The sequence below is a fragment of the Microchirus variegatus genome (assembly GCF_963457635.1).
Source record: "Microchirus variegatus genome assembly, chromosome: 1".
In the NCBI taxonomy this organism is placed as follows: domain Eukaryota; kingdom Metazoa; phylum Chordata; class Actinopteri; order Pleuronectiformes; family Soleidae; genus Microchirus; species Microchirus variegatus.
The window spans coordinates 31,977,428-31,996,187 of record NC_139802.1 but is presented as its reverse complement, the minus strand read 5'-3'; the positions used below and the strand labels follow the sequence as shown (position 1 = coordinate 31,996,187).

At 40.4% G+C, this 18,760-nt stretch overlaps 1 protein-coding gene across 3 annotated transcripts in view; it reads right to left on the bottom strand.

Moving 5' to 3' along the window:
- The window catches only part of nlgn4xa (neuroligin 4 X-linked a), a gene marked incomplete at both ends in the record, with an annotated part of 77,439 nt that overhangs the window by 41,350 nt on the left and 17,329 nt on the right, over positions 1-18,760 (bottom strand). For all 3 annotated transcript variants that reach the window (XM_083895271.1, XM_083895272.1, XM_083895273.1), the window contains one exon: positions 14,738-14,890. In XM_083895271.1, coding sequence (XP_083751397.1) covers positions 14,738-14,890 — 153 coding nt within the window. The remainder of the gene's footprint in view (positions 1-14,737; positions 14,891-18,760) is intronic.

Genomic DNA, 18,760 nt, shown 5'->3' with positions numbered 1-18,760 from the left:
TAACAATCCTAAAAATGTGTCTTAATACCCAACGATTACCAGGGAAATGTCTAAAATCTCTATATTTAACAGAGGAGTCTGGTGCATTTAGCAACAGCACTGTGCTCCGGTCAGGGAGGAAGTACTGAGCAAATTTTTTTAATGAGCTGATTCTAATGATTCAGTTACACTGAAAACAACTGCTTGATGAAGTCACGGCAGTTTCATGCAGCTGCATAGTGATGACTCGTGTGTGGACATGGGAAACCAACCTAAACCGTGCCGTGCCGTGCCGGGACCATAGGTGGAAAAGGGACTTTATCAGTATACACGGTATGACAGTATTTGATTTGTGGCAATGCATCTTTAACCTTGGCAACCCCTCAACCATAATACTGGCTATAATTAGTGGGAATATGTTTTTGAAACAAAACTTACTTCAAGAGATTTATTTACCTTCATTATCTTTTATTAATATAAAGAGTGCAACATGTTCCTGTGCCTTGAATAGCAATGATTAAGAATTAATTGATTAAAAATAACTAATTTATTCCAGTGTTGGAGGGATATTACTATTCTAAAACATTTCCAATTATTGTTTTTTCTGGGAATGAATTCATAATAGTTCCTATGAAAATGAGGTTGCATCCAAGAATAAATGTTCGCCTCCCTTAAAGGTGCATTATGTAATAAATCTAAAGCAACTGGCCATAAAATCCTCCTAATATGTCACAGAGACTCAGGAATAATGTTCATATAACAAACTGAACTCACCAACAACAACAGTACAGCCAGAATATTTTGTGTTTTGAAATCATGTTTTCACATGTGGCGCCACCTACCGCCGTCTACCAATCATTGCAGTCAGTAGAGTCTCAGCTGCCGAGCAACCACGGGTTGCCAGTTACGTCAGAAAACGAAACCTAAAAGACCTCGGTATTTTGAATTTGAATGTAGTAACCGTTTTTGGCCACATTCTTACATATGGCACCTTTAATAATGACAGTTGGAGTTTGAGGGTTGTGGGGGGGGGTTGTATTTTGTCTGACACTGTTGTAAAAATAATGAGGTGTGTCTGCAAACGTTCTGTCGCAACCCTGTTCATGTGACAGCTGTGTGTTACTGCGGAACTATTTATTTCCCTTTCTGACACTGAAACCTGACATTAACGGGTTTATCGCTAAAACTATGTTCAAACCCTGTGGAGAGCTGAGCGGAGTCACTGTGGCATCGTCGTGTGTTTACACCGTGTCACCTGTTTAAGGACGAGCATCGGTTGACTGGCTGATCACATGATTCCTGAGCAGTCGCTAAGAGAAAGAACGTCCACGCTCATCACTTTTCCCCCTCTGTCTCTTTCATTCCCGTATCTCTTCAGTCCTAATGCGGCACATGACAGCGTGCAGATAAAGGCAGTGCATATATACTCTGACAGCAGCTTTTACCTTCCTGTAAATGCGAGGGAAGCGGCATCATCTGAAGCGCCGTGTGCAGGCATTCTGCTCTTCAGCCATAACGCAGTAAAAAAAAAATATTCACAGACACCTGTGAGTCGTGTTAAACAAGGCTGTCATTGCTTCTCTTCAGCGCTGTTTACTTTCATATTATGGCTTACACTTCAGTTGTCACTCACATGCCAGGGCGCAAAATAAGTGACATCTTCGAAACATATAAATATCAACTGTGATGTTTGGGAAAAGCTGCACACAGCTTTGACTAAGCCTTCGCACACAGTTGTCCCTTATATGACATTCATTTCAATTAGAAAGCCTACAGAAACTTTTAAAGCATGGACTGTACGGAGTGTGCCTGAATATTGCAGGTGTACGACTTTTGGGTTAAGTCTGGACCAGATCAGAATATATCGGATGTACAGTAAAGACAAAAACAACTTTGAAAAGACGTACATGTTTTTGTTGTATATTCAGGAAAACTAAAAACCGTTTGTCTCAGTGGGGTCAGTTCCAGTAATTACCAGTAGGTGGTGGTCGTGAATATTGCCATAGAGACGTCTTCCATCAAACTGAAAATAACCTCTGGTTGAGGTTAAGCAGCACATCATCACATTTGCATGATTGTGATACAAGTTACTAATGCATGTTCAACACATCAAAAAAAAATAAAAAATTTAAAGCCAGGAAATTGACTTATTTGGCTTCAAACGCAGTATAATTATATTGAAGTGCAATAATATTCAAATACAAGACTATTAAAGGGAGAATTCTTCTATCAGCATCTCCCAGTAGGGTTCTATCACCTGCCTCCATATGTTACCGTCCTCCTTCACAACATGTGGTCTTCCTCTTTTCCTCTTGCCTGGCAACTCCAAAATAATCACTTTCCCTCCTCTGCATGTGACCAAAAACCATCTCAACCTCGCCTCTCTTACTTTGTTTTGCCAAACCGCTCATTTCTAATCCTGTCCGTCCTGGTCACTCCCGATGAAAATCTTGACATCTCCAGCGCCTCCTCCTCCTCCTGTCTTTTCGGGAGTGCCTCTGTCTCCAAGCCATACATCATAGACCTTCCCTTTCACTATCGCTGCCATCCTTCTGTCACACGTCAGCCCTGACACCCACTCCACCCTGCCTGCACTCTCTTCTTCACCTCTCTTGTGCGCTGTCAGTGAAATAATATGGTCAAAAATGCCATTATAATTATAAAGGGATCTGTGCTGTTTGAGTTGCCTCATCTTAATACATTTTAGAAATGCTGCATGGGTCAATTTCACAAATAACAATACCGCATTCACTCCAGCTGCATGCACATTTATTCATTTCAATGATTTTAAATGTGCTGGAGGTCAAACTTGTTGCAAGTTGTGTCATCATGTATGTGAGGAGTCGACGCTTTCCTGCAGATTTCATCCACAACAGACTCGCAGTCATTTTCCACGCCATCATTTGTGTCCCCATTACAGATAAACAAACGCACAGCGTGCCGTTTTGATGACATTATGGACAGCTGTATGAAATTTTAGATTTTCCGAGTTGGAGCGATGACCGCTCCAATGAAATGTGGCAGGGTCGCACAAGTGACTCATTCGCTCCCAGGAGGCAGGGGGAGAAATGGGCCGTACTGATATCCAGTGAGTGACTAGAACTGCTAATCCAACAGAGACACCAGCGGCTCCGTCAACTCCACAATAACAAATCAACTCTGGGACACACGCTTGTCAGAGATTAAAAGCTAATGCAACTATCTTTGCTGTAATTACGCTCCACTTGGCCATCTCTGATTTAGATGTGTTCTGAATATCACATTTATGCGTGCGTCCGTGTGTCTTTTGTTTTGTTGAAGTAACCGTTTGAATGAGCGATTTGCTGTTCCGCTCTCATTATCCTCCAGACGTGCTGTGCTATTTTTTTTAAAAAAAGGAGCAAAATGAGCCCACCATCTCCACATCTGTAATTGCTGCAAAAGTAATTTGCAATATGCAATTATCTTCACTATTCTTGGCTGACAACAACATTTATTCAAAAAGAAATATTTAGCACACTCATCTGACACAGGAAGGACTGTGCAACACATGCCCGTCTTATGCTGGTTCTCAGCACAGGGGGCCAGCAGAGCTCAGGCAGCACTGACTATCAAATCAAATTTGTTATCAACCCTCAGAACACAGAGCATTTCAGCTGCTTTTTTCCATTACTATGTTAAAACATACAGTAAATAAAGAGGCTATACGAATGTGCAAATGTGCAACATAGAGTGTCTTATATCCTTTTTTTCAGCACAACCTAAAGGCGATCTGATAAAAAAGAAGAATTAATTTCACCAACTATATAAACACACCTGAGCAAAACAGTATTTAAAATATTTAAAAGCGTATTGAATTTGTGAAATTTGCAAATACGTTAATTTGGCGCGTTTTTATGAACAAGAACAAAATAAAAACACAATTTTGTGACTTCTGCACAATTATTGCTACTTTATATCACAATTAAAAATGCGACATAATATGAATTATGACTTTGACTCAATAAGACATACTGTAAGAAGATGGAAAAGCACAGTTTTTAAAGCCTGAATATGTGACCTATAAACCCCCCCAGGATGTCCATATAAGGAGTCGTGTATTATTCCCTAGCTTTGTAAATAATGGCACTTTAATCCGCCTTCACTTCCTTAGTGGTTCTTATCTGACTCAACTGTCAACTGTTTCACCGCATCACCAGTCTAATAAAAGACATATAAAATAATCTACTTCCTTTGTACCTTAAAGGTGCATTATGTAATAAATCTAAAGCAACTGACCATAAAATCCTCCTAATATGTCACAGAGACTCAGGAATAATGTTCATATAACAAACTGAACTCACCAACAACAACAGTACAGACAAAATATTTAAAAAAAAAAAAAATGTTTTGCAGACTGCAAATGATGTTAATCAGAGTGTCAGCTGCCGAGCAACCACGGGTTGACCTCGGTATTTTGAATTTTTTGGCCACATTCTTACATATGGCACCTTTAATGGTCATATAAAAACACTTCTCTATATGCTGTTTCCAAATGAGAACATACTGTAGATGAATGGTTGTAGCCTGTATGTCAAAAAACAACGACCCACTGTTGCTCAGTTGTTCCAGCAGAGATGGGAGAGAATACACACAACTTCAACATGGATATCAATACACTTCGGTTTTTGTTTGGAATTATAATGAAGGCTGAGCAGAGAAGCTGTGACAACGCTGACCTTTAAAAGCCAGGTTTGCTCAGAAAACACAGAGGCCAGGTTTACATAAGAAGAAACTTTTCCAACTCGTTATGAAAGCAAACAGAGTGGTGCAAGAGAAAGATACTACTGTGGAACCTCTGGGCTTCCCACAGGAGCTACTGTAAAGGAACAGCAACCTTTTTTGGAGATTTGCTGTATTTCAGAGCAACCAGGACATTCATTTTATTTGGAGATGTTCTCCAGACCAAATTCATGGAAATCATGACCACCTGTGGTGCTTTTGGCATTTTGAGGAAATAATGTTCTTGTATTGATCTCCATGTTTGCAACACACTGTTATCTGGTTTATCTATGTATAACCTCAACACAATTTAAATCCTTTAATGTGCATTATGTAATAAATCTAAAGCAACTGGCCATAAAATCCTCCTAATATGTCACAGAGACTCAGGAATAATGTTCATATAACAAACTGAACTCACCAACAACAACAGTACAGACAAAATATTTGCATTAAAAAAACATTTTGCAGACTGCAAATCATGTTTATGTTTTGAAATCATGTTTTGGCATTTGGCACCACCTACCGCCGTCTACCAATCATTGCAGTCAGAGTGTCAGCTGCCGAGCAACCACGGGTTGCCAGTTACGTCAGAAAACGAAACCTAAAAGACCTCGGTATTTTGAATTTGAATGTAGTAACAGTTTTTGGCCACATTCTTACATATGGCGCCTTTAAACCATGTTGTTTGCTCTTCCAGATTCACATGAATAAATTTCTGTCCAACATTATGGATTCTAGCTTGTCCGTGGCCTCTGTAGTCACTGGAGGGCAGCTACTCCACCTCCCCTGCAGCCTCCTCTTCCTCATGAGTTGTGCACGCGTGCAAGGGCAGCTGTGGCTACGAGGACCAACAATATAGCGGCACGTGACGAGCGAGAGGGATATGTGTCATTGCTGTGACCGTGTCACAGCGACATCAGCGGAGGCAGATATTATCCACCCCGGCCGTGAGTCAGAGAATGAGGTGATGGCTTCTGACATGACATGGAAAGGCAGAGGGCAGCAGCTGCAGCGCAGACCCGGCTGCACAAAGAAGGGGACAAGATGTTGGGGTGATGCTTTTTGATTTGGCCAGGCATACGTGACGCGGGCAAGCAGAGAAGGAGGGCGAGTGCAGTCAAAACTTATACGTTTCAGACCTGGATAAGGACAAAATCTAAACTTGATGTACAGTTATGGTGATTGTGCTTGTGTCCACGGGATTCATTTAAACTGCTGAGCTCTGGTGTGTGTGTGTGTCTGCTGCTTGACGAATCCAATGTACTTGACCTGCTCAGAAACACGGATGAAGACAAATAGGAGAGCACTATTTTTAAATCCACGAAAGGTTGAACGGAGGTTTACCGTAAACAAGATGTAAAAAAAAACATGCACTTATAATAAATAAAGTGAAATGGCCGGCGTGCTGAGCTGAAGCTATTTCCTTTTCTTTTTCTCCAAAAGCAAAGCAGCAACACAATTCCAACTGGAAGCCATCATTAGTCATCTCACGTCTGGCCACAATGGGCAGTAGAGGGGGGGTTAGGGGAGGAAAATGGAGGGAGGCATGTGCCACTGACAGATCCCAGTGCAGCGTAATGAAGCTCACCGTTACTCTGGCTCATGTAACAGCCACCTAAAGCCAATATGGCACACAGTCTTATCCATGAGACCTCATCCTGGCACCTTCAGTATCTGCTGGAACCCAAATCTGTACATACTGACTCTGCCCAGTGCAGGGTACAACCTGTGGGCCCCAAGGAGAGGAATCAGATCATGGCCTCGTTGATGTATGATGCTGCAAATCTTAATGAGGGTCGTACTGACTCCTTGTGCCCTGAGATTTGTGCGACATTGTCCGTCTACAATAGGAGTAATCTTTGATGATGCATCATGGATTTTCTCTGTTCAGATTCTTTCTGCTCGCAGCTACCTTGAAAAGCAGCACCTGGGCTCAGAGGGGAATCCCATAAATTTCACTGATATTGAGAGAGTTGCTTTATCTTGCCATCGGACAGCTTTCTACCATCAGGGAAAATCAGGGATTTTTTGTGATTCATGGCACAAAGGAGTTGTTGATCCAGTTTGAATGTCTTATTTTATGACTTCAGTGTTTTAAATCCTTCATGCGGATTTACCCAAGTGACCAAACGAGGCCGCATAACAGCAGCAGCTGTTCAGATTCAGCAGAGAGAGTGATTGAAACAGTTCAGTTTCCAGTTGGAAAAGGCCGTCTCATGATTAGATAAATCAGTAAATATATTCTTAAGATATCGCCCATCAGTATTCTTGTTAAATGTTCGCCAGAGTACGGAAGAGTATTGGGGCCATAAGTTAAAAAAAATAAAATAAAACAGCATGAATTCTGATTAAAGTCTGAATTCTGACTTTACTCTCAGAATTCTAAGAAAAATTTAATTTTTCTGAGATTAAAGTCATAATTCTGAGAAAAAAAGTCAAAATTCTGACTTTAAACTCTCCTGATTTTTCTTCTCTGAATTTCAAGATTCTGAGATTACATGTATAATTCTGAGATTACATTTATAATTCTGAGATTAAAGAAAAAGTACTAATTCTGAGAAAAAAAGTCAAAATTCTGACTTTAACCTCTCCTGATTTCTTTTCTCAGAATTTCAAGATTCTGCGATTAAATGTATAATTCTGAGATTACAATTATAATTCTGAGATGATATAATTCCTGAGATTAAAGAAAAAGGTCAGGACTTTCTTTAATGTCAGAATTATGACATTTTATTCAGAATTATGACTTTAATCTCAGAATTCATACTTTTTTCTCAGAATTCTGAATTTTTTCTCAGAATTATGACTAATCTCAGAATTTGAATTATTTTCTCAGAATTATGACATTTTTCTTAGAATTATGATTTTAATCTCAGAATTATTATTTTTTCTCAGAATAATATTTTTTTTCTCAGAATTATGACTTTATTCTTAGAATAATGACTTTCTTTAATATCAGAATTATGACTTTAATCTCAGAATTCATGCTGTTTTATTTATTTTTCTTTATTTCTTCTTTTTATGTATGTGGCCTGAATATTCTTCCATGCCAGAGAGAGCAATACACCAAGTCTGTAAATAATGGAGGACGAGTGGGAAACTTCAGCTGCCTTTTCACTCGCTGCATCACTCTATACTGTACGTGTAATGTCACTGTATAGTACACTCACGCTTTGGAGGAATCCGAGCAGAGAGAAACAGTGTAAGTAATCCACCCACAGTCATCCAACAGGGTGTGTGAGGTTGAAGCCTCTCACTCCACTCTCACGCCTCCTCCTCCTCCTCCTCCTCCTCCTCTCACAGCCTGCCTGCACAAACGTTAGTGAGAGCGTCTCCGTCCCCTCACACAAGATGTCTGCTTCAGTCCAGCTTCACGCTCACTGCGCCAGACACCATCGCGCGTTAGCACCTCGCCATCAGCAGCTGGAGGTTTCTGTTTGAATCATTTGAACTGCGACACCCAGACAGTTTGTAAGGTGAGGAGACTGCTCTGTCTGTTTTATGGACACTTAGCAGATGTTCCGCGGTGTCCTGACTCTGTGCCATCAGCAGAATGCCTTAAAATGTCAAACCTTAATGCCGTCGTTTAATTGTGGAATAAAACTAAAGCTACAACGGAAATGGAAAACACAGCTACATATTTGCAAATACTGTTTCTACAAATAATGAATTGAAACTGAGCTTTTATTTGCTCAACATTAGTTATTCTTCAAACAACATGGACTAAATTCTGTGTCAAATTTGAGAGAATAAAACGAGACGTGGAGTTCTTCACCAGACGGTGGAATATTGTATTACCTGTTACCATAATTACGCAGGTGGCAAGACAAGACACTAAAGATTACAAGTCAGACATGTTGGTGGAGTCGTGGACTAATTTAATCAAAGAACAAGGCAATTAAAAAAAATCACCCTCCTCTACCTCCAACCTTTAAAACACCAGCAAACCAGGAGGATGGGAGTTTGAATATGACACCGAAGAGCGTGCGTTTACTTCCAATCGGCTGCGCTGTAAAAGTGTCTTTACCGTTCCAGTGAAAAATAAATCAGATGGAGGCAGAGACTTCACCAACAAACCAAGAAAGTGAAGCACATTACAATAGGCCTTAAATCACAAGATAGTTTAAAAAAAAAATCCATTACTTGTCTATAAAGACCTAAATGGTCCTGGTCATTCCGGTCATTTAGGCAAGGTAAAGCAGATTAGATCTCCTTCACTTCACAATAGCCATTACATGTGTCTTGTGTTCTTGTTTTTTTTGAATAATTCTGTTCCTTTGACGCGCTGTTTTGCCTCATCTCAATAGGTGCTCTGCAGATAAACCTGCTTCCCTTTCCATACGCTGTATTTCCCATTGATTCCTCTCTCTTTCATCCAAATTTCCTTTAATTTGTGTTAATGAAAACTGCATTTCCTGCAGCCACTGCTTCACATTAAAAGCTTGCCACGGGGGAACCAGCAGGGTGCTTTTATTGTCAAAGCAGCTGCAGCGCAGGATATAGAAAGTGTTTGTTGGCTAAGTTCACAGAATTCGGGGTTTGGCTGTGCTGTTGTTCAAAAACATATGGTCGCATTCAGCTCTGTTTATTCACTTTATCGCTTTTAAACCTTGCTGGCATTGTGTAATTGATGTTTTATGGCGCCCCAGGGCGAGAATTCACTCCGAGTCCCCTTCTCACTCATCTGCTTACAACTATTTAGAAAGGATATACTCAGAGGGAACCAAAGTGGGGAAAAATAGAGCATTTGAGCTCTGTTTCAACTGCGAAAAAAGAAATCGCTTCAATAAAAACAACACAGTCAGTATAGAGCGCACAACTCTGCCATTACTGTTGAAATCAACCAAGCCATATCGCTGACGCACCTTCTGAATCCACCCTCTTATCTGGATCTTGCACTTCAAATGTAATGTGTTCTGGCGCCCTGTTGGGCAGAGGGCCCAGTGACCCAGGTTCGATTCGTCGTTTGCTGTATGTCTTCCTCCCCTTCCGCACGTAACTGTCCTGTCCAATCTCTGGCAAGTTTTTAGCTGTCTCCATGGTAACCAACCACACAATATTCTCCAGCCAGCTTTTCCTGATCAGTTTAACCTTCTGTCTCCTTTTTATTTTTATTTGTCTACATTTATGAGTGCGATTTTTTTTGGTCGGTTGTGGATCGTACACCCGCAGGAGGAAAGTGCCAACCAATCACAAATAAGACAAAATCTGACCATGACATCAGAACATTCTACAGGTGTGTGACGGCGTCTAACACATTTAAAACAGCAGTGTATAAATCAGGCTTCAGTCTGTCTTTAAATAGCTACTGAGACAGCAGTGGATGTGTGGGTGCATTATTCTAAGGTATCCGCAGAGACACATTAACCTAAGCCTCAAAATGTCCATCTGGACTTTTTTTTTGCTTAATTTAACTAGAAAAAGGACCAGAAAATGTCCTATGACTAAGTCTTTTTGTCCATAACTTTCAATATCTGGCAGTTATTTCTAATTTACTGCATGATAAAAACACTATTTTGACTATTTAAAATGAGGAAAAACACTGCAGTAATTGAACAACAGATTGTGCGTGTTAAATTTGAAATTGGAACAGTATGAAACATATTTGCAATAACATTTTTTTGAGTCTCTCAATGTGCAAAAACAGGGCAAAAAAATTGAAAAATATTGACAGGTTGTTCTTCCTACTCTCTCCTCTCTGGCGATAGAGACGCTGATTTCACAGACATCCTGGAACAGCACGAGTGAAATTACCGTAATAACCACATGTTGGCTTTGACGTGCAACTTCTCAGCTTTCAGAAACCATTGGATGTTTTTCCGACAGCACAAACCGCCGCATAACTATGGTAATGCAAACAACTTTTTAATACAGTTTCATTGCAAGAAACTAATAATTTGGTTATCACTTCGCAGAGCAGCCATAGGCGGGACCATGCTCAGAGTTACTGGGGCACTGGTCTCTGTTGGACCTCCCTGCAGAACCGCTCCAGATGCAGAAAGACAAGCTGGTGGTTATTTCTCAAGGGAAGCAGCTGCAAGGTCAATGCATCTTATAATATAATATACATCTTACATATATTATATGTAAGATGTTTTGGATCAAGACTAAGGGAAAATGATGGAATAACGAATAAGATTTATTAAACTGACTTTGGTCATGGTGCCACACTGCAGTGTGATTTAGGGTGTGTTTTCACATCTGCACTCGCATCCTAACAAGATATCAACATCGCGCCCCTGCTCATCTTCCTCTGTTGTCTCCATCTGTATTCTCTTCCATATTCCCTTCCTCTCCTCGTCTGTCTTTTATTTTCCTCTCCGCAGTGCACACGTTTTCCAGAACACCTTCTCCCTGCGGCTCTCAGGCGACTAAATATAGGGACTGGTGCAGACAGCTCGGCCTCATAACAAATGGTAAGCAGAGCAGAGCAGCAGCGGCGGCGGTTGTTACGATGAACTGTGGCTTCACTTCAACACACAATGAACAACATGCAACAGCGGCGGAAAGACCACATTAAATTCCTCACGGCAAACAATAAAAGGGGAACAGAAATTTGTCTGCTGTACCAAGATAAGTGTGGCATCGCCGCGCTGCTATTAATCAGGGCTAAATCTGTTCAAGTACCTTTTCAGTGAAATATGACCACATGAGTGTGCTCGGTATCTAAGTGGTATCGAGACAAATATCATTTGCTTATAACTGAATATTGTGGGAACTCGTTTTCCGTACAAAGCAGCAGATTTATTGTGAAGTACGCAGAGCAGGAAGCAACGAGTTGGCTTCGTTTCAAACACAGACAAAGTTTCTTTTTCCACACTGTCCCATAACCTTATAAAGTATGCATGGGTAACACTTTATAACAAGTATACACCATTAGCATTAGTTAAAATAAATACTGAATTCATCATTTGTAACGCGTACATACTCATTAGTATGTAGTTAGTTATAAACACAGTTATGAATGTTTTACTCATGCATTATAAATGATGAATTCAATATGTATTAATGCTTAACTGATGCTAACAGTGTGTACTTATTATAAAGTGTTACCGTATGCTGGTGTATGGGTATAAAACAACTTTTATTGCCTTAATTTGTGTGTTTTTGTTTGTATTAGTTGAGCCAATTTGAATTGACATTACAATTAAATTGCAACATGGGAATCACCAACACTGAAAATTTAACAAAAGCCTTATCTTAATTAATGCCATATTAAGTTCGACAATATCTTCAAAAATACTTTATCTCATCATTAGACAAACTTTTCTGACTGGAAACTGAAGTTAATAAACCATTTACTCTCTCGCACCAAGGTCCATAGGGAAATTCCGCGTTTTTATCTACTGCTTTCTCATTTTGTAAGTTTTAGCTAAATCCAAACAAATAATTCCGAACTCCGAAAATGACAAAGACACATTTTAACGTCCTGATGAAGGGAGCAGTGGATCGACAACTCCTGTGTGCCATGATATAAAATTGCTGATTTTCTCTGTGGACTTTGGTGTGGGAGTGAAACACAACAAAACATCTGACCCTGCAGTACTTGCAGCAACTGCAATAAAAAACTGTTTTTACTGACTCTTACAGAACATTGGATAAGGTCAGTGGAAGATTGTTGTCTTGTTTAACAAAGTTCCCAGTGACCTCGAACACCAAAACCACCATCTTTGGCTTTTTTTTTTTTTGAGGAAGAAAATGCTTATAAATACTGCAATTGGGTTAAAACAATCCACATGTATCACATGTAAATGTAAGATCACATTAGACTGCTCATGCATTATGTGATGTGGACTGAAGTGAGTGTATCTGAAGATGTGGAGGTGTGAAATCTGCACTGATGATGATGATGGCTGCTGAGGATATTTGAAATGGTTCTAAATTACATTGTGCACAGTAATATCGCCCTGAACAAGGATCCATTAAAAATATTCACAAACCTCTTAAGGAATAATTTTCATTATTTTTTGAAATTCAGGAAATGATCCATGATGCACTTTGAGTCGATTTTAGTCTTAAAATCAAAAAGTATCACGAATGACTTGAAATTGTGAACAGTAAAAGTCAGCATCGCCCTGCCCAAGGATCCGTTGAAAATATTTGCAAACCTCTTAAGGAATAATTTTCATGAGTTTTTTAAACTCAGGAAATGATCCATTTGCCCTGATGCACTGTGACAGTGAGCTGACTTTCTTCTTAGAAACAAAAAGTATCTCGGAATGACTTGAAATCACAGTCATGTCATGAAAGCACAGTAATAGTCTGGAGCTGTCATTCTTATCAAACTACATATTCCAACACAGCTTTTCATCTCTCAAAGAGGAGGAGGAACATCAGTTCTGACAAACATTAGATATTTTCTTCAAGACGAATTTTAAGCTTGGCAATTGAGGATTCCCAATTTGTTCGAGCTTCACCTCAAAAGAGCCTGACAGCACTTCCAAACAAACTCAAACTGCATCATTCGTTACTTCACACGTGTTTGCTTAAATGCCATGATGATGCAAAATTGTGCAGCTATGAGTCAGGCTTTGTCAAATCTGTTCCTGTGGGATGAATGTCTTACAAGGTCACGAGCGAGGTGAGACTTCACAGAGCGATACTGCATGTTTACAGCAGAGGAAAGTCAGAAAAAGGGATTTCAATACGAACTTTTCCATCAAAACATTTGATATTATCAGCCACCTCTTAGACTCAAAAGATATTCTTGGGCAACAGACGTTCAAAAACCCAAACCCTATAATGTCAGAGATGCAAGATAAAGGATCTGTGTGAGCACAGAAACGACTTTCATCCTAAAGACGGGGACAGAGTGAGATGCACGTCGCTGAGGAGATACCAGCTCTGATACCAGCAGATCACTTTTCTCCTGCACTGAATGCTCGGGGCTGATTGATGTTTGCCGCAGAATGAGCCAAGTAACGGGGAAAAGGGCACGGATGTAAGATGGTGGTAATCTGTAGGTAGCTCACGACTCCGTTCAATTATAAAAAGACTATTAATGCATCAGAATCATTCTTAGTAGTCTTTCCTGAGGAAACCAGGGAAATACTTCAACAGCAACCTGTGAATATAACATCAATTCTATTCTTTTAATCTTTGGAGAATAATATTATTATCAGAATAAAGTCATGGGTTCTGTCGCAAAAAATGTAATTCTATTAATCTATTTACGAATTTTGGCTCATAATATTATGACTGTTTTTCTCTTCAGTTTGGCCCTAGTACTCTGTTGTACTTCTTAAATGTAGGCATAAGAAAATATTGAGATAAATTACTGACTGCTAGTTCTGTATTCCTCTGTTAGCTCTCTATAATTAAGAGGCATGTAATTCTTCGATATTTGCAGGTTTTATTAATTTTCCTGCAAATTCATAATAGTTCAAGAGAACATTACGCTGCGTCGAACAATCTTTTTTTTTTTCCACAACCCCTCTGGTGAGAGTATTTGTCTAATTTGCATGCACTTATCTCACGCTGTGTGGGCCATTCAAGGCTGAACTGAAATATTTGAACTGTCTGTGAAAAATGCAGAAGATGAAGAAAAAAAAAAAAAAACACCTCCTACTCAACATTTACTAGCTGATTGGCACTGGGAAAACTAAGCACATAATAGCTGGAGGTGATGAAATCCAACAAACCAGACACGCAATCAGGGCCGAGAATGATGCATCACACGTCTATGCTGAAGTGTGAATCAACTTACTTGATTTTAAATACGCCTTACGTAAGACTGATATCAGCGAGTCATTATAACGTTCATGCCGCGTGTCATGTCAGCCTAATTAAGCGAATTAAAGATTTAAAAAGGTATTTAAGAAATATAAGCTCAAGAGGATTTTTGACTGCCCAACCCTGCAATTGTCAATGCAAATGTTGTAGCGTCCCACAAGCAGCCAGCTGGTGAAACAGTGGGAGCCAATTAGTCATTAAGTCAATCACTGAATCAATAATTCACTTTCTGATTCAATTAGCCTCCTCCAAACTAATTAAAGCCCCAGATAGGTGGACTCACCCAGAACCCCGAGTCGGTAGTTGATTGTGATGACGATGACGTTCCCGTAGCTCGCCAGGATGCTGCCGTCAATCATGTTCCCAGTTCCTTCCATGTAGGAGCCTCCGTGGATGTAAACCATGACCGGCTTTAACCCATTCTCATCATGGATGTCTGCAAGGAAGAACAAGAAAACAGGAATTAATATTTACATTTGCATCCCAACATCATTCATTTAAAGGAACACTGTGTAGTATTTATGGGTTTATATGACCCAAAATCCACTCATTCAAAAAGTCATGTAAAATAACCGCTACTGCATTGCCACAACGCCATGTTTCTACGGGAGCCTGTATAGACACGCGAGAGAACAAATCAAGTGTCGCTTTACATGTAGCAGAAGTCCCACCTCCACTCTCTCCGCTTCGTCTGCTACAGCCGCGGTAGCTCGCCCTCTCCCTCACCTCACGAACCTCATCTGCTGACACGGAGAAAGACGACGAGGACCGGCTGAGGATACCGTAGGGGGTGAGAAGAGGAGTAGTTCTTTGTTGTAAATTTCAGCCTCTCCTCTAGATGGCACTATAAACTACTTACTACCTACTTTAAAGGACTCATATTATAACCTAGTTCTACAAGTTATTTGTATTGGATGAAGCACCGTAGCAGTTCAATCACCCTGCTAAAACAGCCATGTTCAGAACGCTCGGTTTTGAGTGCCTGTCTCTTTAAATGCAAATAAGACAGAGAAAACTACGCCAGTGTCACCGAGGCTCTGGTAGCTAACAGCAGTTAGCATTTGGAAAAGCGATCATTTGCAGACTCTTGCCGTCATATATAAAATGTATCCACTGGACACGTAAATCCTCTGAGCCTGGAAGTTTGTGTAGAACTCTGTGCTGCACTGTGCAGCCAAGAATAGAACACTCGTCATCGTCGCATGTTTTATCTCCTGTACTTAGATTGAGGCAGACCACAAAAACATGACTGACTAATGTTTTTTCACACTTTGCCAACTGATAGGATGTCCAGAGTCCCAAATATAAGTATTAAAATGATTAAAAAGTTGGTTTTGCATAATGTGTCACCTTTAACATATTGACTGGAGTGTAAAATTAAGTGACATTTAGCTGCTCAATACGTGTCGCCTCACTCTTCCTCTCCAAGTGTGTTGGAGAACCTCTTATGTAGCCTTCATTAGCATCAAAACTGAAAAGATGTGTTGTTTGTCCATTGGACAAAAACATGGTGGTCCAGAATGGCGGCCCCCTGAGAGCTGACCCAGCTCCTGATATAAATATAAAAGGCTCATTCTGGGGCAATAACTAACAACAATTCACAGAATCAGGTGATTGTACACTAGTACAATATGTATACTCACTTTATCTTTACAAGTTTTGTGAAAAAAATCTTTGCTCACCAGAGTTGTTTTTAACCATATCACCAATTCCTACTCTTACGAAAGTCTTTAATGACTATTGTTGCTTAAGTGATGGTGATATGATGTCAGCTGTTGCATTCTGTGCAACAAAAGAAAACAGCAAAGTGAAGAATGGCCTTGTCCAAGAATGTATTGTTTGAGCTAATAAAGAATACATTTTTTGATTGGCAAACGTTGTGCGTTTGGAACACTGAATGATATGTGATCATATTGATTGGCTGGTGTTTGAGCTGCTGCTTGGAAAGCAGCACATTTCTCACCTTCTGCCACACACACACACACACACACACACACACACACAAACGCGAGCAGGGTGAATTAATGAGCCACATTTCAGCAGAAGCCTTCGCCATGTACGTGTGACTGCAGCATAAGTGGATAAATTAGCAAAGTAAACTAAATGCAAAGCAACTACACCCGAGATCATCAAGGGCCCCCAAAGGCCCTATAGGTTTACAGAGTGGCAATTCAATTAACTGCACTTGTTTGGCATAGTGCACTGCATCAAAGTCAAAGACCTGCCAGCCACACCTATATTTTAATGATAAATAGCGACCCGGTGTCCAAATCTACTTTAATGACTAAAATATTTCACTCAACATTTTACGTCTATAGTGCATTTTCTTTAATCCAATCACATTAACTATGTGGGCTTGGAGGGAGTCGGAAGCAAATGAGTGAGTTTTTCTACTTTTTTCAACAGTGAGTTCATCATCTATACATCTATATACATGTATTTAAGTATATATAATGAAGGTAATAATACTTTTAATAATAATAGTTTTATTTTGGGGGGTCATGTGATGGCAGCCAGATGAGCAAGCAGTTTTGTGAGTGCTCTTTGCCACTCAGTGCTAATTATCTACAGTATTTATCCAGTAGATATACAGTATATATGGGAAGAAGCAGAGAGAGTAAAGACAAAGAAGACACTCAGCCTGAGTCTGAAAACCTGTGACCGTCTTGATCCTGCCTTCACCAAAGCACTTATGACTGCAAATATTATTTGACAGAAAACTCACTCCTCTGCCTGAGAGAGTCATGGAGGAACAGTCTGTGGGGGAATGGACAAAGAGAGGATGCGATGCCGGAGTAGGGAAGGGTCAGAGTTCGGGTTGCTGGACTGCTTTGGGGACAAAAGTATCTCTCCTCCTCTGTGTCCTGCAACCTGGACAGCGCAGTCCAGGTTGCGTCCTGACGGGAGCCAGTCAAACACAGAATATAAGTGAGTGAGTATGAGTGTGAGGAGTCTTGTGAATCCTGTTGGCCGGTTTGATTCTGTTGTTCACAGCGGGCAGACAGAGCTTTGACATGATGTCCAATCGTTTTGGTAACTGGACTGTACAAGAAAAACACCAGCAGATGCAGCATGTACAACCCTGAAAGAAGAGAAGACCTACACCTTCACCCCCAGAGCATCCCTGTGACCCCCAACAGCTTGGTTTCTGGGCTTCTGGGTTCCATTAAAGACTTGAAAACCTGCAATTCATTATGATTTGTGGAATTATCTGGGGTCAGATCATCTGAACCTCAGTTCACATCAGTTCTATGTGTTCATCAAACAAGGGCGCTCAAGGATTGTTGATGTAAGAGTTGTGCTTTGAAATTGTCCGTGATGAGAATTTTCCAATGGTACTTGGTTCCATTTTACAATGGTACTTCTGCATATTGCTCCGGGGACGCTGTATTTAGACCAGATGAATACAGCACCTTGTTTACAAGGCTCTCCAGCAGCGATTATAGCTGGATGATTAGTACATGTGTAGGTGGTGATTATAAATTAAGAGTAGGTCCTTCGCTTGGAACGAGATAGAAGAAGACACTAACAATCTTCAGCACAAGCCGAGCTAACCTTGACTCATCCAGCAGCATCTCTTTCACAAGCAATCCTCTGGGTCCTTAAAACAGGCTATAATGTTTGTGAACACATCATTTTTTATTCCCGATTCACCTCTTTAACCCGAGGAAAAAAAATAATCAAGTAAAAGAAGAGAAAAGGTAGTGAGTAGGAGTGTTGTCCTCACACACTGCCCAGCACGCCTCAGCTCTCCTGTGCTACAGTAAGCCTCAGTTGCCTGGAACCAACAGCTGAATGAACCCATTATCACCGGCCCAGTCAACCAGGCTGCTTGGAAGTTTCTCAAATGTCATTCAGGATGAGAGCAGCCGCTGAAGAAAATAACACACTGAGAGGAGAGCTGGCCAGTGAGAGAGATTCAAATGATTCATGATATTGTGCTGACTGTGAATTCTCAAATAATAGCTTTTATCCACCTCGACTGCAGAGAAGAGGCCCTTTATTTGAAACTGGTTTATATTAAAGACAGGATGTTATTGTTAATGCATCCGTTTTATGATCTCTTCCTGAGGAGCCCGTCTATTTTCCAATCTGCTCATAGTCCAATTTGCTGTGAATACAAACTAGACATGAACACTTCTGTCCTAAGTCGCCAACAGCGCTCATTTTCCGATGAAAAAAATGTACGATAATGTCAATGATCAACACTTCATCTGCATGTTTAAAGGGACAGCTCGGGTTTTTGGAATCAAGAACAAGTCTGATACATGAAGATGGTACATGAAAACATGGTCGCCAGCGGGTT